Source organism: Zalophus californianus, chromosome 1, assembly GCF_009762305.2.
Source record: "Zalophus californianus isolate mZalCal1 chromosome 1, mZalCal1.pri.v2, whole genome shotgun sequence".
Classification (NCBI taxonomy): domain Eukaryota; kingdom Metazoa; phylum Chordata; class Mammalia; order Carnivora; family Otariidae; genus Zalophus; species Zalophus californianus.
The window spans coordinates 120,223,392-120,241,491 of NC_045595.1; the positions used below are offsets into that span (position 1 = coordinate 120,223,392).

Here is an 18,100-nt window from a genome sequence, read left to right on the forward strand (position 1 = left end):
GTGTTACCCCCATGGCTTGGTGGGTGCTGTCCACACTGGGACAGTGACCCCAGCCATGCTGCGGCTCTCTGGGGTGACCCACTGCTGTCCTGGCTCCTCTGAGTGTGGCCACACCATGACTCTCTGCAGAGCCCTCATCCTTAGGAGCTAGGTTGAGGCAGTCTGCCCCACAGGAACCAGAGAGGCAGCCTCATCCTTTGAAAACACTGCAACATCTCAGAAGAAAAGAAACAGGAACTTGTAGACATAGAAATAAAATCTAGCTAATCTAAAACACTGTGATTTAAAATAAATTTTTAAAAGACTGAATAAAAATGTATAAAGCCTCCTTAACTTTAGGATAATATGAAACATCATATATATATATATATATATATATATATATATATATATATATATATAAAATGGGAGTCCCAGAAAAAAGGGGGGGGACAGAAAATTTTGGAAAAAATAACAATAGAAAAATTTCCAAATGTAATGAAAACCACAGAGCCATATATCAAAGAATCTCAATGAATTCCAAGCAGCATAAACACACACACACACACACACACACACACACACACACACACACACACACACACACACCAAGAACAATGAAGCACATCACACATAAGTTGCTTAAAATCAGTGAGAAAGGGAAAATTTGACAAAACAATGTATCACGTGTTAGAGTAGACACTAAGGAGAATAAAGGACATAATGTATGCCCTAAAAAGATTGTTTTAGTTTTCAGTTTATGTATAAATGTGGTTTACATGTGAGGCATCCAAATTTCCTCTGGGTCTGAAAGAGTTATGATAGGCAGGACAAAAGTTCTGATGTAGGTACAGAAATTTTTAGGATTGTTTCACAGATTGAGTGGCATCTGAAAGCAAGATTCTTAAGAAGCCAGGAGCAAAGCCCAAATTGAGAATCCTGCAAATCACGTAAAGAAAAGTCCATCTGAATTAGATAGAAGAAGCAGAGTAAGGAGTTTGGTAAAGGTAAAGGCAGTTTCAGGAACAATACTGGCACAAAAGACTCTTCTTTGGTGGCAGGATCTGGACTATCCCAGAATAAGGGATCCTTCAGATATAGTCCGCATTGAAAAGGTGAGTGGAGAAGAATCTGAGCATTGGGCCCAAGAGAGCATCTGTGATCTGCAAATAGAACATTCTCCTCCTGGAAATTGATGTCTTTGTGGGACATTCTAAAATGATTCATCATCCCACATTTTCAGACTTCAAGTCCTTAAAGATTCCTGTTTCAGAAGGTTCCTTATTTCCTTCCTTGCTTTATCATTTCTACTTTCTTATAATCAAAAGCCTTATAACTAACCAGTCTGATTGCAGTTTCATTCTTTGTCCTCCAACCTACACCAGACAGAACTACCAAACAAATCTTTCCTAAATGCTGTGTGCATCAGGGCTTTCCAAGTGTCCTCAAAAACCTTCAGTACTTCACTGTTTCACTTTCTAGCAAGTGTAAACTGGGCAAGCTGCCAAGATTTCCAACATATGTCCCTCCTAGACCTATTTGCATTTATTTCCTCACTACTCAGCCACTGATCTATTCATGTCCATCTCTCCCCTCCTCATTAGGTCTGCTTGTCTCCCTTTACTCATGTTCACCATGCCCTCCCTTTTTCCTTCCATCTACCCATCCGTCAAGTAGCACCCCCCACCCTTGAAGCTCTTCCTCATAAATTTGCTGCTTAAGCATTACTATGGGAGTTAATACCTTGTTTATATGGTTTAGCAGTTAATTTTCAATACCATTGTACAATGTTCTTTTTTTAAACCAACATATTATTTCTTTTTTTAATTTTATTTTATTCTGTTATGTTAGTCACCAAACATTACATCATTAGTTTTTGATGTGGTGATCCACGATCCATTGTTTTCGTATAACACCCAGTGCTCCATGCAGTACGTGCCCTCCTTAATACCCATCACCGGGCTAACCCATCCCCCCACCCCCTTCCCCTCTAGAACCCTCAGTTTGTTTCTCAGAGTCCATAGTCTCTCATAGTTCGTCTATCCCTCCAAATCCCCCCCTTCTCCTAATGTCCTCCGTGCTATTCCTTACGTTCCACAAATAAGTGAAACCATATGATAATTGACTTTCTCTGCTTGACTTATTTCACTTAGCATAATCTCCTCCAGTCCCATCCATGTTGATGTAAAAGTTGGGTATTCATCCTTTCTGATGGCTGAGTAATATTCCATTGTATATATGGACCACATCTTCTTTATCCATTCATCTGTCAAAGGGCATCTTGGCTCTTTCCATAGTTTCGCTATTGTGGACATCGCTGCTATGAACACCGGGGTGCATATGGCCCTTCTTTTCACTACATCTGTGTCTTTGGGGTAAATGCCCAGTAGTGCAGTTGCTGGATCATAGGGTAGCTCTATTTTTAACTTTTTGAGGAACCTCCACAGTGTTTTCCAAAGTGGCTGTACCAACTTGCATTCCCACCAACAGTGTAAGAGGGTTCCCCTTTCTCCACAACCTCTCCAACATTTTATGTTTCTTTCTCTGTCAATTTTTGCCATTCTAACTGGTGTAAGGTGGTATCTCAATGTGGTTTTGATTTGAATTTCCCTGATGGCTAAAGCAACAAACGATGCCTAATCCACACATCAGAAGAGAAATAATTAAGATTAGAGCAGAGATCAATGAATTAGAAACCAGAAACACAGTAGATCAGATCAACGAAACTAGAAGCTGGTTCTTTGAAAGAATTAATAAGATCGATAAACCACTGGTCAGACTTATCCAAAAGAAAAGAGAAAGGACCCCCAAAAAATAAAATTATGAATGAAAGGGGAGAGATCACGACTAACAACAAGGAAATAGAAACAATTATTAGAAAGTATTATCAACAACTATATGCCAACAAACTGAGCAATCTGGATGGAATAGATGCCTTCCTGGAAACCTATAAGCTGCCAAGACTGAAAGAGGAAGAAATTGACAACCCGAATAGGCCAATAACCAGTGATGAGATTGAAGCAGTGATCAAAAACCTCCCAAAAAAACAAGAGTCCAGGGCCTGATGGATTCCCTGGGGAATTCTACCAAACAGTCAAAGAAGAAATAATACCTATTCTACTGAAGCTGCTTCAAAAAATAGAAACAGAAAGAAAGCTTCCAGACTCATTCTGTGAGGCCAGCATTACCTTAATCCCCAAACCAGGCAAAGAGCCCATCAAAAAGGAGAATTGCAGACTGATATCCCTGATGAATATGGATTCCAAAATCCTCAACAAAATCCTAGCTAATAGGATCCAACAATACATTAAAAGGATCATCCACCACGACCAAGTGGGATTTACCCCTGGGATGCAAGGGTGGTTCAACTTTCACAAATCAATCAATGTGATAGAACACATTAATAAGAGGAAGGAGAAGAACAATACGGTCCTCTCAATTGATGCAGAAAAAGCATTTGACAAAATACAGCAACCTTTCCTGATTAAAACTCTTCAGAGTATAGGAATAGAGGGAACAGGGCGCCTGGGTGGCTCAGTTGGTTAAGCGACTGCCTTCGGCTCAGGTCATGATCCTGGGGTCCCGGGATCGAGTCCTACATCGGGCTCCCTGCTCAGCAGGGAGTCTGCTTCTCCCTCTGACCCTCTTCCCTCTCGTGCTTTCTATCTCTCATTCTCTCTCTCTCTCTCAAATAAATAAATAAAATCTTTAAAAAAAAAAAAGGAATAGAGGGAACATTCCTCAAGTTCATAAAATCCATCTATGAAAAACCCACAGCAAATATCATCCTCAATTGGGGAAAAGCTGAGAGCCTTTCCCTTAAGATCAGGAACACGTCAAGGATGCCCACTCTCACCACTATTGTTCAACATAGTACTTGAAGTCCTAGCAACAGCAATCAGACAACAGAAAGAAATAAAAGGTATTCAAATTGGCAAAGAAGAAGTCAAACTCTCTCTTTTCACAGACGACATGATCCTTTATGTGGAAAACCCAAAAGACTCCACCCCCAAATTACTAGAACTCATACAGCAATTTAGTGATGTGGCAGGATACGAAATCAATGCACAGAAATCAGTTGCTTTCTTATACACTAACAATGCAACTGTAGGAAGAGAAATTAGAGAAACTATTCCATTTACAATAGCACCAAAAACCATAAGATACCTCGGAATAAACCTAACCAAAGAGGTAAAGGATCTATACTCTAGAAACTGTGGAACACTGATGAAAGAAATTGAAGAAGACACAAAAAGATGGAAAAACATTCCATGCTCATGGATCGGAAGAATAAACATTGTTAAAATGTCTATGCTACCCAGAGCAATCTATACCTTCAGTGCCATCCCGATCAAAATTCCAATGACATTTTTCAAAGTGCTGGAACAAACAATCCTAAAATTTGTATGGAATCAAAAAAGACCCCGAATCGCCAAGGAAATGTTGAAAAAGAAAAACAAAGCTGGGGGCATCACGTTGCCCAATTTCAAGCTATATTACAAAGCAGTGATCACGAAGACAGCATGGTACTGGCACAAAAACAAACATATAGACCAATGGAACAGAACAGAGAACCCAGATATGGACCCTCAACTCTATGGTCAAATAATCTTCGACAAAGCAGGAACAAATATGCAATGGAAAAAAGACAGTCTCTTCAATAAATGGTGCTGGGAAAATTGGACAGCCACATACAGAAGAATGAAACTCGACCATTCTCTAACACCTTACAGAAAGATAAACTCAAAATGGATGAAAGACCTCAATATGAGACAGGAATCCATCAAAACCCTAGAGGAGAACATAGGCAGTTACCTCTTTGACATTGGCCACAGCAACTTCTTTCAAGATACATCTCCAAAAGCTAGTGAAACAAAAGCAAAAATGAACTTTTGGGACTTCATCAAGATAAAAAGCTTCTGCACAGCAAAGGAAACAGTCAGCAAAACAAAGAGGTAACCCACAGAATGGGAGAAGATATTTGCAAATGACACTACATATAAAGGGCTGGTATCCAAGATCTATAAAGAACTTCTTAAACTCAACATCCAAAAAACAAGTAATCAAGTCAAAAAATGGGCAGAAGACGTGAAAAACACTTCTCTGAAGACATACAAATGGCTAACAGACACATGTACAATGTTCTAATAAATTATTTTATATTAGTCTTTAATTCTTGTTCATATACTATTTCTTGAGAGTTATAATTAATATTTCTTCTACAGTCTCCAATGCCTAAGACAGTTTTAAATCACATAAAAGTTAAATAATTGTTGATTGATTGACACATTGAGTCTGCAATTCAAACAAACTGACTAAAGTAAATATATTTTTCACCTATGTTCCCAAAAATTATTCACTTAATTACAATGACTTTTGATTCACAGAGCTAAGAAATGTGTAATCCAAATTAGATAGCAAAGATCCCTGATATTTCTTTTACATGTAAAACTTTTTTGTAGCCAATTACTAATTGCAGTGATTTAGAAGCTAGACTCCAAAGTTGGATTTCTTTGGTCATAAACATGAGTTATAGTGCTGATACTAAACTAAGTTCCCCATGTTCTTTAGTCAGTAGATGAGGGAACAAAAGATCAGAATTGTATTTTGGAAACATGATGAGCAATGACTTCACATGGACATATAGAAAAATCCTTGTCCTGCAACTTTACAGACTTAACAGACTTATAAGTGGTTACAGCAGAGTTGGTTTTGGAGAGGTTCAAATGAAACTATGACAAGGTCTAGAGTGGAACTTTTCATTCTCTCTCTGAGAGAGTATTTTGTATTTCATATTCAGAGAAAATAATATCAATTTAAACTGTACTTGGTTATATCCCCAACATTTTCAATAACAGAATTTTGTTAGCTACTTCTATGTATCCATATTAATTTAAGGTCATGGAACTCAAACGATACACCAAACTTCAGGAAGCCTACTACAAGTAGATTTTAGGAACTATTACTTTATTACTATAGTCAATCTAGTCTTTGTTTTATATATTAAAATATGATGCTTGCAAAAATAAACTAATGGACCTATACCAAAATAAAAAGATTTTTCACAGCAAAGGAAACCATCAACAAAAGGAAAAGGCAACCTATTGAATGGAAGAAGATATTTGCAAATGATATATCCAATAAGGAATTAGTATCTAAAATATATAAAGAACTTATATAACTCAATACAAAAAATAATAATCCAATTAAAAAATGGGCAGAGGACATGAATAGTTATTTTTCCAAAGACACACAGATGGCCAGCAGACACATGGAAAGATGCTCAACATCACTAATCATCAAGGAAATGCAAATTAAAACCAGAATGAGATATCACCTCATACTGTCAGAATGGCTAGAATCAAAAAGAGAAGAAATAATAAGTGTTGGTGAGAATGTGGAGAAAAAGGAACCCTAGTGCACTGTTAGTGGGAATATAAATTGGTGCAGCCACTGTGGAAAACAGTATGGAGTTTCCTCAGAAAGGTAAAATAGAAACACCATGATCCAGTAATTCTACTACTAAGTATTTACCCCAAAAAAGCCCCCAAAACACTCATTCAAAAATATACATGCACTTCTATGTTTATTGCATTACTTGCAATAAAAAGAAGATTTGGAACACTACATCAAAAACTAATGATGTATGGTGATTAACATAATAAAAAAATATTTTTTTATTTAAAAAAAAGATTTGGTACACACACACACACACACACACACACACACACACACACACACACACACACACCTACTCAGCCATAAAAAAGAATGAGAGCTTCCAATTTGTAACAACATGGATAGACCTAGAGGATATTATGCTAAGTGAAATAAATCAGACAGGGAAAGACAAATACCATATGATTTCACTTATATGTGTAATCTAAAAAAGCAAATGAATAAACAAACAAACAAAAAGAAAAACAGACCCATAAGAATAGAGAACAAACTGATGCTTGCTGGCCATGGAGGATGGGCAAAATGCGTGAAAGGGAGTGGGAAATACAGACTTCCACTTACGGAATGAATAAATCATGGAAATAAAAGGTACAGCATAGGGAATAAAGTCAAAGATACGGTAATAGCGCTGTATGGTAGCAGATGGTAGCTACACTTGTGGTGAACACAGTGTAACATATAGACTTATGGAACTGCTGTGTTGTACACCTGAAACTAATGCAATACTGTGTGTCAACTATACTTCAATTACCATGCTCATTTGGAAGCAGCTACAATAGCTCTGTACAGTTTCTCATACTGTGATTCTTGTTTCCATGTTATGCAAACATAACACATAATTTTGTGCCTGTGACACATAGTAGATAACCAAAAAATATCATCTTTTGTTTTCCCCACATTCAATATCATGCCAGAATTAAAGGATAGGCAGAAGGTATCAAAGAAAAAAAATACAGAAACTATAGTTCATCAGGTGGGATATTACTATGTGGGTCATGAATTAAAGAATTAGTTGCAACCTACTAGACCCCAAAGAGGGTAAAACTACTATAACGGCCAACAGCTGGGTCCATTTGATTGTCTCCCCTTCAAAGTATATTAGGAATAGACTACAACATAACAAAGAGATTGTTAGTTTCCATTCCTTTCAATGGGCATAATTTAATGCAGCAATTTAGAAGTGAAAAAATGACCATAGTCTTTAGCATCTGGACCAAAAGAGATATTAGAGCAGATATTGCACATGTGGATCTTGAAACATCACATGCAAATTTTGTAAAAAAAAAAAATAGACATATTGTGAAACTAGCAAACTCACTGGTGACAAGGTTTTAAGAAAGTTCTGGCTTTCCATAGAGGCTGTTTTATAACATAATCCTATTACACAGAGAGCTACTGCTCAAGTACTATAGATTATAGGAACTCAGTCATTATATCAGCAAAGAGAAAAAAAGAAAATTAAGATGATCCATTTTGAAGACAATCAAACTAACATACTTTCATGAAAACATGAAGAAAACAAAGGAGTGGTTTTGAGAGAACTTGTTATGTTCTCTCACTGAGCAGCCTAGATATGACCAGAGGAGATTTTTAGGATCAGAGCTGGGTTGAAGTTAAATGGATTCTGTGACCATTTTCTCTCTTCTCTTGAGATGTCTTGAGTGCACAGTTCGCCTGAATTAATTACATTACATTTTAGAAGGAAAGAAAAGAGAGAAAGAAATTCCTGCTAGTGTACAGGAACTATAGACAGTCCAGGCCAAAACCTCCAGAGAACCAATTACTGATTTTGAGACTAACATTTTGTGGGAAACATTTTCGTCAAAGAATATAAATGTGGAAGTTGAAGGTGACCATTTCTTTCATTACTGTTCAAATTCAGTACCTTGCCTGACCCAGTCTCCATGATGAAGATTATGCTCTAATGTGTAGCAACATTTGTGATATCCAGAGAGCAGTTCTGCCCAGCTGATGGTCACTGTGGCTTCTTCATCTTCATGTGCACCAGCAGGACGCTCAAACAGGGATATCAAGGCCGCCGTGAAAGCAATTGCTTGAACCTTAACAGGGATGTTGAAAGGAAAACAAACATGGACAGTGTCATTGTTGCAAAAGATTCGATGTTCCTTAAGATTAATAAGGAATAGATACTGAATTAATGGGAATTTCCTCAATATTATTTAAGGGATGCAGGCAGTTATAGTAAAAGACAGAACAACGACCATGTTGGTAAAGCAATTACCAAGGGCAGTTCATTATTTGCTTTTATGATACACCTGTTATTGAACACACAAAGAATGCAAAGCTTTCACAATTAGGAAAGGAAATTGTTCAAATTAGACTACTTCAGAGCTCATGGGCATATACTCGTGTCATTCAGCAAGTAATAATCTTGTAGCAGTTGGGTGGGATGTGATAGGAAGATGAATCATTGTATCCAATGTCTGGGTTTCTTTTTTCTTTTTTTAAAGATTTTATTTATTTGACAGAGAGAGACACAGCAAGAGAGGAAACACAAGCAGGGGGAATGGGAGAGGGAGAAGCAGGCCTCCCACCCAGCAGGGAGCCCAACGCGGGGCTCAATCCCAGACCCTGGGATCATGACCTGAGCCAAAGGCAGACACTTAACGACCGAGCCACCCAGGCGTCCCTAATGTCTAGGTTTCTGTGTTGCCCTCTCCAATGCATCTATCCCGATGTTACATGATATGGTAAATAAGCACTGCCCAGGAGGCTGGTAGAGAGGAGCCTTGTGAATGAAAATCAGAATAATTAACTTGAAAGAGTTATAAGAGATAACTTTTAATAACTGGCAAGAAAACCACATGAAGCTTGTCCTTGTAAACAAGAAAAGGAACTGTGACCTAATCTATCTTTTCCATGCCCAGCATGTGTGGCCTTATAATCTGTAAGTTCAGAGGTCACCCCCTTTGTATTCTATTTCTATACTGGGCTACAGTTTGATGATTAAATCCATAGTTCAATCTTTCCTTCCCTCACTTACCTTTCCAGTTATGTCCCCAAAAGAAAGAACTGATTCGTTGGCATCAAGGGGGTCATACCAATATTCCATACAAATTGGCGTTCCTTTCAGGCCTTGGAGTTTATATTGACAAGGAAATTCTCCTTTGGACAACAGATCATAGAAACAAATCTCTTTGCTCGTAAAAGCCACTGCTATCTAAAGTAGTAAATAGAAAATCAAAAAGTATTTCTGATGAATTTAATGAAATGGGTATACAAAGGAGATATGCAAATCTTAGCACCAAAGCAGACACTGTTCCCTGAGGGTCACTAACAGTATTACAGAAACATAGCATGGTGGCACAAGTATACTTTATTCTAACTTTGGGTGCTAGCCAAGAAAAAAATTCTTCCCATTAAAGGCATTTGAACATATTTTCTTCCGTATCCCCACTTCACACACCTGCCAACCTCTTCCATCCATGGGAGATGAGATGATTAATCACATAGAAAAAGCAAAGACAGAGGGCAACAGCATCACACAGGCATACCAGAAGCTTTACAAACCATGCTTTACAAAGCAAGCAGAGGCTGTCATAAAAAGCAGTTAATAAAAACTTGTAAGTAGCGTTCACAAGTCAGATAAAATCCCAAAACCATTTTTAAAAGGGTAAATAACTTTGGTGATAAAATTGACAAAACTTTAGCTGAACCAATCCAAGATTTAAAAAAAAAAGAATGAAAATACATACTACTAAAATAAGAAATAGAAGAGTATGCTACTAATGACCTGATAGAAATAAAAGAGGATTATAAGAGAATATCACAAACAATGGAAGGCCAACAAAGTAGATAACCAAGATGAGATTCCTAGACAAATTCCTGAGACAAAAATATTACCTAACTCAAAACCAAACAGAAAAATCTCAGCAGACATATAATAAGTAAAATAATTGAATTTGTAATAAAAAAAATTCTCACAAAGAAAATCCTAGGCCCAGATGGTTTCACTAATAAATGCGACCAAACATTTGAAGAATTGATACCAATGCTTCTCAAACTCTTCCAAAAAAAAAAAAGAAAAAGTGGAGGGGATACTTTCCAAATCATTTTATGAAACCAGTACTGTATTATGACCAAACCCACATAGGGACATCATAAGAAAACTGCAGCTCCATATCCCTAATGAATATACATATAAAAATCTTCAATTAAACATTAGCAGAGAATCCAACATGTAAAAAAATTACATACCATGACCAAGTTATATTTATACCAGAATACAAGGCTACTTTAACATACAAATATCATCAATATAATATTCTATATTAATAAAATCAATGACAAAAACTGTATGATTATCTCAATAGACACCAAAAAAGCATTAGACAAAATCCAACACATTTTCATGGGAAAAAAAAAAAAAAAAACTCAATAAACCAGTAACAGAAGGAAACTTCTTCAACCTTATATATACAAAAAACCCATAGCTGCTATCATACTTAGTGGTGGAAAACTGAATGTATTCTCCCTAAGATCAGGAACATGATGAGGATGTTCACTCACACCACTACTATTCAACACCACACTGGAATTTCCGGAAGGGAAATTAGGCAAGAAAAAGAATAAAAGCATCCAGATTGGAAAGGAAGAAGTTAGACTATCTTTATTAGATGACATAATCTTAAACATAGAAAATCCTAAATAATAATAACAACAAAAAATGCTCAAAACCAATAAATGAGTTCAGTGAAGTTGCAGGATATAAGATCATTTTTTAAAAATCTATTGTATTTCTATACACTAGTAGTGAACAATCTGAAAATGATATCACCAAAAGTAGTCTTAGGAAAACACAAAGACAAAACACATGCTATGATACAGTATTTGTAAATTATCCATCTGATAAATGTATATATCCAGAATATATAAAGAATTCTCAAGGGGCACCTGGGTGGCTCAGTCGTTAAGTGTCTGCCTTCGGCTCAGGTCATGATCCCAGGGTCCTGGGATCAAGCCCCACATCGGGTTCCTTGCTCAGGGGGGGCCTGCTTCTCCCTCTCCCATACCCCTGCTTGTGTTCCCTCTCTAGCTGTCTCTCTGTGTCAAATAAATAAATAAAATCTTAAAAAAAAGAACTTTCAAAACTCAACTAAATAAACCCAACAATAAAATAGGCAAAATGATTTTAACAGATACTTCACCAAAGAGGATATATAGATAGCACATCAGCATATGAAAATATGCTCAATATTATTAGTCATTAGGGAAATGTGAATTCAAACCACAATAAGATAAAAAAAAAATACAAACCTATTAAAATGGCTAAAATTAAGAGGGGTAAAAAATACCCTGATTATACCAAATGTTGGTAAGGATGTGCTATATCCACATGATGAAATATTACACAATAAAAAGATAAACTACTGATGTATCTCAAAATAACCAAGCCAAGTTAAAGAAGTAAGACCAAACAGAGTACACACTGTATGATGTCAATTATATAAAACTCTAGAAAATGCTAACTATTGTATGGTGACAGAGAGCATATCAGTCACTATCTGACAAGGAGAGATGGGAGGGGTTAGACAGGAGATTACAAAAGGGCACAAGGAAACTTTTGAGGATGAATATGTTCATTATCTTCATTGTACTGTTGATTTTTCACAGTATCTAAATGCATTAAAATCTATCCACTTGGGTATTAATATGTGCAGTGCATTTTGTGTAATTGTACTTCAATAAAGCTGTTTGAGAAAAGAAGAAAAAAGCAACATTCTTTAAACTTCCATGTTGACTAAGTGCAAAGGAAAGGCTAAGAGTTAGTCATCAGTCCTGGAAAGAAGACACAATGCAACATAATCATTACACAATATAACAACACAAATATTACATGATAATAATAGACTGCTACAGATATAAAGAAAATGTGGGCTTGAACTATGTTGTAATACATACAGTTAACATTAACACCAGATCCTTAGCAAGAACGAACTGGACCACTCTAGAGGCAGCAAAGACCTTGAAACATTCTGAAATCAAGCTGCCTCTGTTTACAAATCTTGCAACACTGATTATATCCTGTGTGACCTGAGGCAAATTCCACAACCTCCCCTTGCATAGTCTCTCATTCTTAAAGTGGGAATAATATCTACCTTATGGTGATCTTGAGAAGATTAATAGGGCAGGGCATGTCACATAGGAAGCAAATGATGATGATGATGATGATGGTGATGATGTTCAAGGCATTAGAGCATACCATTTCCCAGTAAAAAGAACCCGGGCTTTGGAGAAATGGCTGATTCTGGGTCTGGCATAATAAATACGGAAGACGATCCTGGAACATTTTGTCATACCAGAGAGCAAAGAAGCTTTCAAAGACTAAAACGGTTATATCAGAAAAGACTCAGAAGCTGACTTGTGTTCATCCCAGTGTCCAAAGATGATACAATTTTAAGGATGGGTTAATAACTCAGTGGGCTGAAACAAATCAAACTGTTTAAGCTCATGAGTTTATAATGATACTGATAACAACAATGATAGTAGTACTCATTTTTCATCTTTAGAGGATTTTGAATGCTGGTCAATAAAATAAAGAATTAGTCATTTATCTTGCCTTTGGTCTATGATTTGTACATTATAGCTGAATAATTGACAAGGAGAATTTCTTTTTATAAGAGGCATTTCAGCTTATAAAGAGGAAATGATGAAACTAGAATGTCATCATCTTGCAAGCCCTAAACAAATTGATAGATCAAGGAATAATTGTGTTAATTGACAATGTCCCAAGAAGAGAGAGAACAGGCATTTTGTGCCTCCCAACTGAGGAACGCCTATTCCAGAACAGACCATTCTAAAACTGATCAAGTTTTTAGATTTGACGACCAATATACCGGAAATGTGGGGAACAAGTGGACATGTTCAACAATCCTATCTAAATACAGTCCACAAAATACAGACTGTGGGAAACTCTAAAGGACAAACGCCTCGTTTCTTTAACAAAAATAGCAACAGCAAGGGGCGCCTTCGTGGCTCAGTCGTTAAGCGTCTGCCCTCGGCTCAGGTCACGATCCCGGGGTCCTGGGATCGAGCCCCGCATTGGGCTCCCTGCTCAGCGGGAAGCCTGCTTCTCCCTCTCCCTCTCCCCCTGCATGTGTTCCCTCTCTCGCTGTCTCTCTCTCTGTCAAATAAAAAAAAAAAAAAAAAAAAGTAACAACAAGAACAAAACAATGCAACAATAAAGAAGAGATGAAGAAAAACAGGTAGATCAAAACAGACCCATCAACAATTCACAATGATTTGGACCTTATTCAGATTTGAATTCAAACAAACTAGCAAACAAGGAATTCACAGACTATTAAAAATTATCAGACGAGAAAATATGTACATGACTGAATATTTGGTGATTTACAGACTAAATAATTGCATGTCTTGGGTTTCAAAAGTAGGGAGATATAGATGAAACTAGATTGGCTGGGAATTGGAAATGGTTAAGGGTAAATACTGGTTCTTAATACTATTATCTCCGCTTGTGTGTATATTTAAAAATTTTCATAGAAAGTTTGCCATGTGCTTAATATAAAATACTAAGAACATGGATTCTTTAAGCTTCATCCTCCCCTCACAAACTGATTTTCCTTTCAACATGTTATCTTACTTATAGGTAGAGTCATATAAGGATATCTGTACTTAGTGGGCCTTCTCCATCACAATTAAGAACTGACTAGGACAGTGGTTAAAATCAGATAAGCAATTCCCTGTAATTGCATTGAGTTGTGCCACACATTGTTACAGCCTCTCAGCTCTACATATAGACCCATGATTCTACTATAAACTATAGAGTCCAGAAACGTCTGATGAGCCAGCAGTGCAGCATGGACACATTTGGGACAGAGCCAAGAATCTGAGTCACTATCAGCTGTGTCCTTTAAAGGTGCCCGAGAAACCAGTTTGGGAAATCTAGTAGCCCACTTGGCTCTACTTGCATTCCCTCCAGGTGAGAGGAGAGGCACAGAGGGGTACTACAGCTCTTTGTCACTGCCAATGTTATACTTGATATTGGTCAGGAGCCCTGTCCCATCAATGTTTTCCCCCATTTAAAGCAGTAAATTTAAGGCGCCTGGTGGCTCAGTCAGTTAAGTGTCTGCCTTTGGCTCAGATCATGATCCCAGGGTCCTGGGATTGAGTTCCACATCAGGCTCCCTGCTCAGCAGGGAGTCTGCTTCTCCCTCTACCCACCACCCCCACTCGTGATCTCTCTCTCTCTCAAATAAACAAATAAAAAAATCTTTAAAGAAATAAAGTAGTAAATTTATTTATTAAGACTTGATACCTTGTTTACATTTTCCAGAGAAACCAGACTTGTCACCCACAGGTGTTTAAGCTTGGTGGTATCTGAAGTGATGGGAAATGTTTCTTGCAGCTTTAAATTCTCTCCCCAGATTCCTAATAAGCCTTCCTTACTGATGGTAAGATAACGACTTGAACTTTTTAAGAAAATTACTTTTTGAATGGTGTCCTTGTGCTTCACTGGGAGGAATTCAAGGTCTTTCCATTGGGGAACCACAGTTGCCTTTGCTCGTTCGTCTTTCTCATAAAGTGCTAACAGCATAAATGAAGTCAGCTTGTCCCAATTAATGAAGCCATCTTGGGCTACATCCACTTTGTCAAAGAGCTCCCCATATTCTTCCTTTGTGCCCCAACCAACAATCTCTGTCATCCTTTGCATAAACTCTTCTCTGGACATGCAAATGGTTTGACATGGCTCTGAGGGCTAGAAACAGGAATAAAAACAAGACAACAGTGAAAGCATCCATAAATACCAGAGCACTACCTCATCCCCAGATGTGGACCTAATCAGCAATTCTTCCAAGATGCAAAAACAAATGTCTTTTACTCTGTAATAAGACTATATTTAAGTTAATTGGGACCGGGGAGCACATAATTGACAGGGCTCCAAGCTGACATGTTCGATAACAAATATCCTTATAACTGGAAAAGGGAAGCAGGAGAGTCAGAGATTTGATATGATGATAGAAGCAGCAGTCAGAGTAAAATGTGGGGCTATATTCCAAGGAATGCAAGCACCTCCGGAAGCAGGAAAAGGCAAGGAAACAGAGTCTCCACTAGAGCCTCCAGATGGAAGGCAATCCTGACAACACCCTGATTTTAGCCCTGTAAAACCCATTTTGGACTTGTGACCTCCAAATTAAGATAATAAATCTGTGTGTTTGAAGCTACTAAGCTTGTGGTAATTTGTTATAGCATCAGTAGGAAACTAGCATAGTGGTTTACAGAAGACGGATAAACAGAGTTGAACACAGCCAATAAAATTATACCACACTGAAACCTTAATCCAAAAGCAAGAAATTCACTTCCATAAATACATCATTACAAATACACCATGACAGTGAAATCATAAATGGTTGATTTTGTTATTAGTAGTATTTATGCTCTATAAAGTGTTTGCAAATACTAAATTAGCAGATACTGAACCATAGTTCTGAGAGGAAATACAGAGTTATGTTTCTATGAGCCCCTGGTCACAGTATTTTCATCACTTGAACAATTCATAATTTATTTTGTGTGTTTCCATTGAAAGACACTTAATTTAATATATATATAGTCAATTCACTAATATTGAATTCATGACCAACTGAATAAAGCTTATCTAACATATGTATTTTCTCCATAAGGCACATGATAGCCTTCTTGCACTTAGGAACACTAAACAGAACTTTACCACCACACTTGGGGGCCATTTTTAAACAGCGAAATCACCAACAAAAACACAAAATGCAAAAAGAACTTGGCACTAAGTCGACCACAAATAGGATACTTGTTTGCAGTATGAGAGCTAGAATAAAAAGGCAGAGTGTCATGTTGTCTGCCCTCAGCCTGGAATATGTACATGGGAGGCTGAAATCTTTTGCCACTCTGTGCATGTCTGCAAATGACCATGAAAACACCTCCAGTATTAATTTTGGGGTTACAAATAAGTTTTAGGAAGTAGGCAAACTCACAAATACAAAATCTGTGCATGAGAATATTGTTAATATTATTATTTCAGGGATGCCTGGATGGCTAAGTGTCTGCCTTCAGCTCAGGTCATGATCCCAGGGTCCTGGGATCAAGTCCCACATTGGGCTCCATGCTCAGCGGGGAGTCTGCTTCTCCCTCTGCCTGCCGCTCCCCCTGCTTGTGTGCGCTCTCTCTCTCTTTCTCTGACAAATAAATAAAATCTTTAAAAAATTTTTTAATTATTATTTGAAATAATATTTCAAATAAGTTTATATTTTACTACTTAATAAGCTGTTAGTTTGGTGATATTCATGATGAGAGAATCTACTTCTCCTACTACCTTGGAGCCAATGAGTCAGGATTGATAGTAAGCACTGGGAGAAAGCATATTGTAGAGCAAGTCAGATAATTGTAGGTTTAACCCTGATACCACCAGTAATTGTGAGAGCTACTGGCAAGTTACTTCACTGCTGAGCCTTAATTTCTCCATCTGTAAAGTGGATATAGCAATACCAGCCACAAGAAAATTGTTTTTAAAATTAACTGATGTATCAATAGATGTAGAAAAAGCATTTGACAAAATTCAATGCCCATTCATAAATTTTGAAACTCTCAGTAAACTAATAGAGGAGAACTTCCTCAACTTGATAAAGAATATCTACCCAAAAAATGTACATCTAACATCATACTCAATGGTGAGAAACTGGAGGCTTTCCTACTAAGATCTGGTACAAGGCAAGGATGCTCCTCTCACAGTTGCTTTTTAACATCATAATGAAAGTTCTAGCTAATGCAGCAAGATAAGGAAATAAAAGATATAAATATCGGAAAAGAAGAAATAAAACTCTCTTTGTTACAGGTGGCATGATCATCTATGTAGAAAACCTGAAAGAATCAATAAATAAACTCCTGTAACTATTAAAACTGCAGGATACAAGGTTAATATGCAAAGGTCAATTGCTTTGCTATATACCAGCAACCAATAAGTGGAATTTGAAATTAAAATCACAATATCATTTATTTCAGTATCCAGAAAAATGAAATGCATATAAATCTAACAAAATACGTAAAAGATCTATATAAGGTAAACTACAAAACTCCAATCAATGAAATCAAGGAGAACTAAATAAATGAAAACATCTCATGCTTATAGATAGGAAGACTCAATACTGTCAAGATCTCAGTTCTTCCCAAGATAATCTATAGATTCCTTAAAATTCCAATCAAAATCCCACCAAGTTATTTTGCAAATATCAACAAACTGACTCTAAACTTTATGTGGAGAAGCCAAAGACCGAGATGAACTAACACAATATTGAAGGGCAAGAACAAAGTTGGAGAACCAACTCTACATGACTTCCAGACATACTATAAAACTACAATAAGTACCAAAACGGTGTGGGATTGTCATAAAAATAGACAAAGAGATCAATGGAACAGAGAGCCCAGAAACAGACCCACATAAATCTAGTCAAAAGAACTTTGACAAAGGTCCAAGGCAATACAATAGAGAAAAAATAGTATTTTTGACAAGTGGTGCTGGAATACCTGGACATCCACATCATAACAAATGAATCTAGACACAAACCTTATACCCTTCACAAAAATTAACTCAAAATGGATCGCAGACTTAAAAGTAAAACACAAAACTATAAAACTCCTAGAAGATTACATAGAG

General features: G+C 37.0%; 1 protein-coding gene across 9 annotated transcripts in view; it reads right to left on the reverse strand.

Moving 5' to 3' along the window:
• Positions 1 to 18,100, reverse strand: part of WDR49 (WD repeat domain 49) — a 147,624-nt gene that overhangs the window by 103,936 nt on the left and 25,588 nt on the right. For 4 of the 9 annotated variants that reach the window (XM_027585699.2, XM_027585697.2, XM_027585698.2 and 1 more), the window contains 3 exons: positions 14,735 to 15,175; positions 9,443 to 9,619; positions 8,324 to 8,498 (listed from right to left, as the gene is read on the reverse strand). In XM_027585699.2, coding sequence (XP_027441500.1) covers positions 8,324 to 8,498; positions 9,443 to 9,619; positions 14,735 to 15,175 — 793 coding nt within the window. Of the gene's footprint in view, positions 1 to 8,323; positions 8,499 to 9,442; positions 9,620 to 14,734; positions 15,176 to 18,100 lie in introns of those variants that run through there. The other 5 variants (XM_027585703.2, XM_027585701.2, XM_027585700.2 and 2 more) reach the window with 5 other exon arrangements.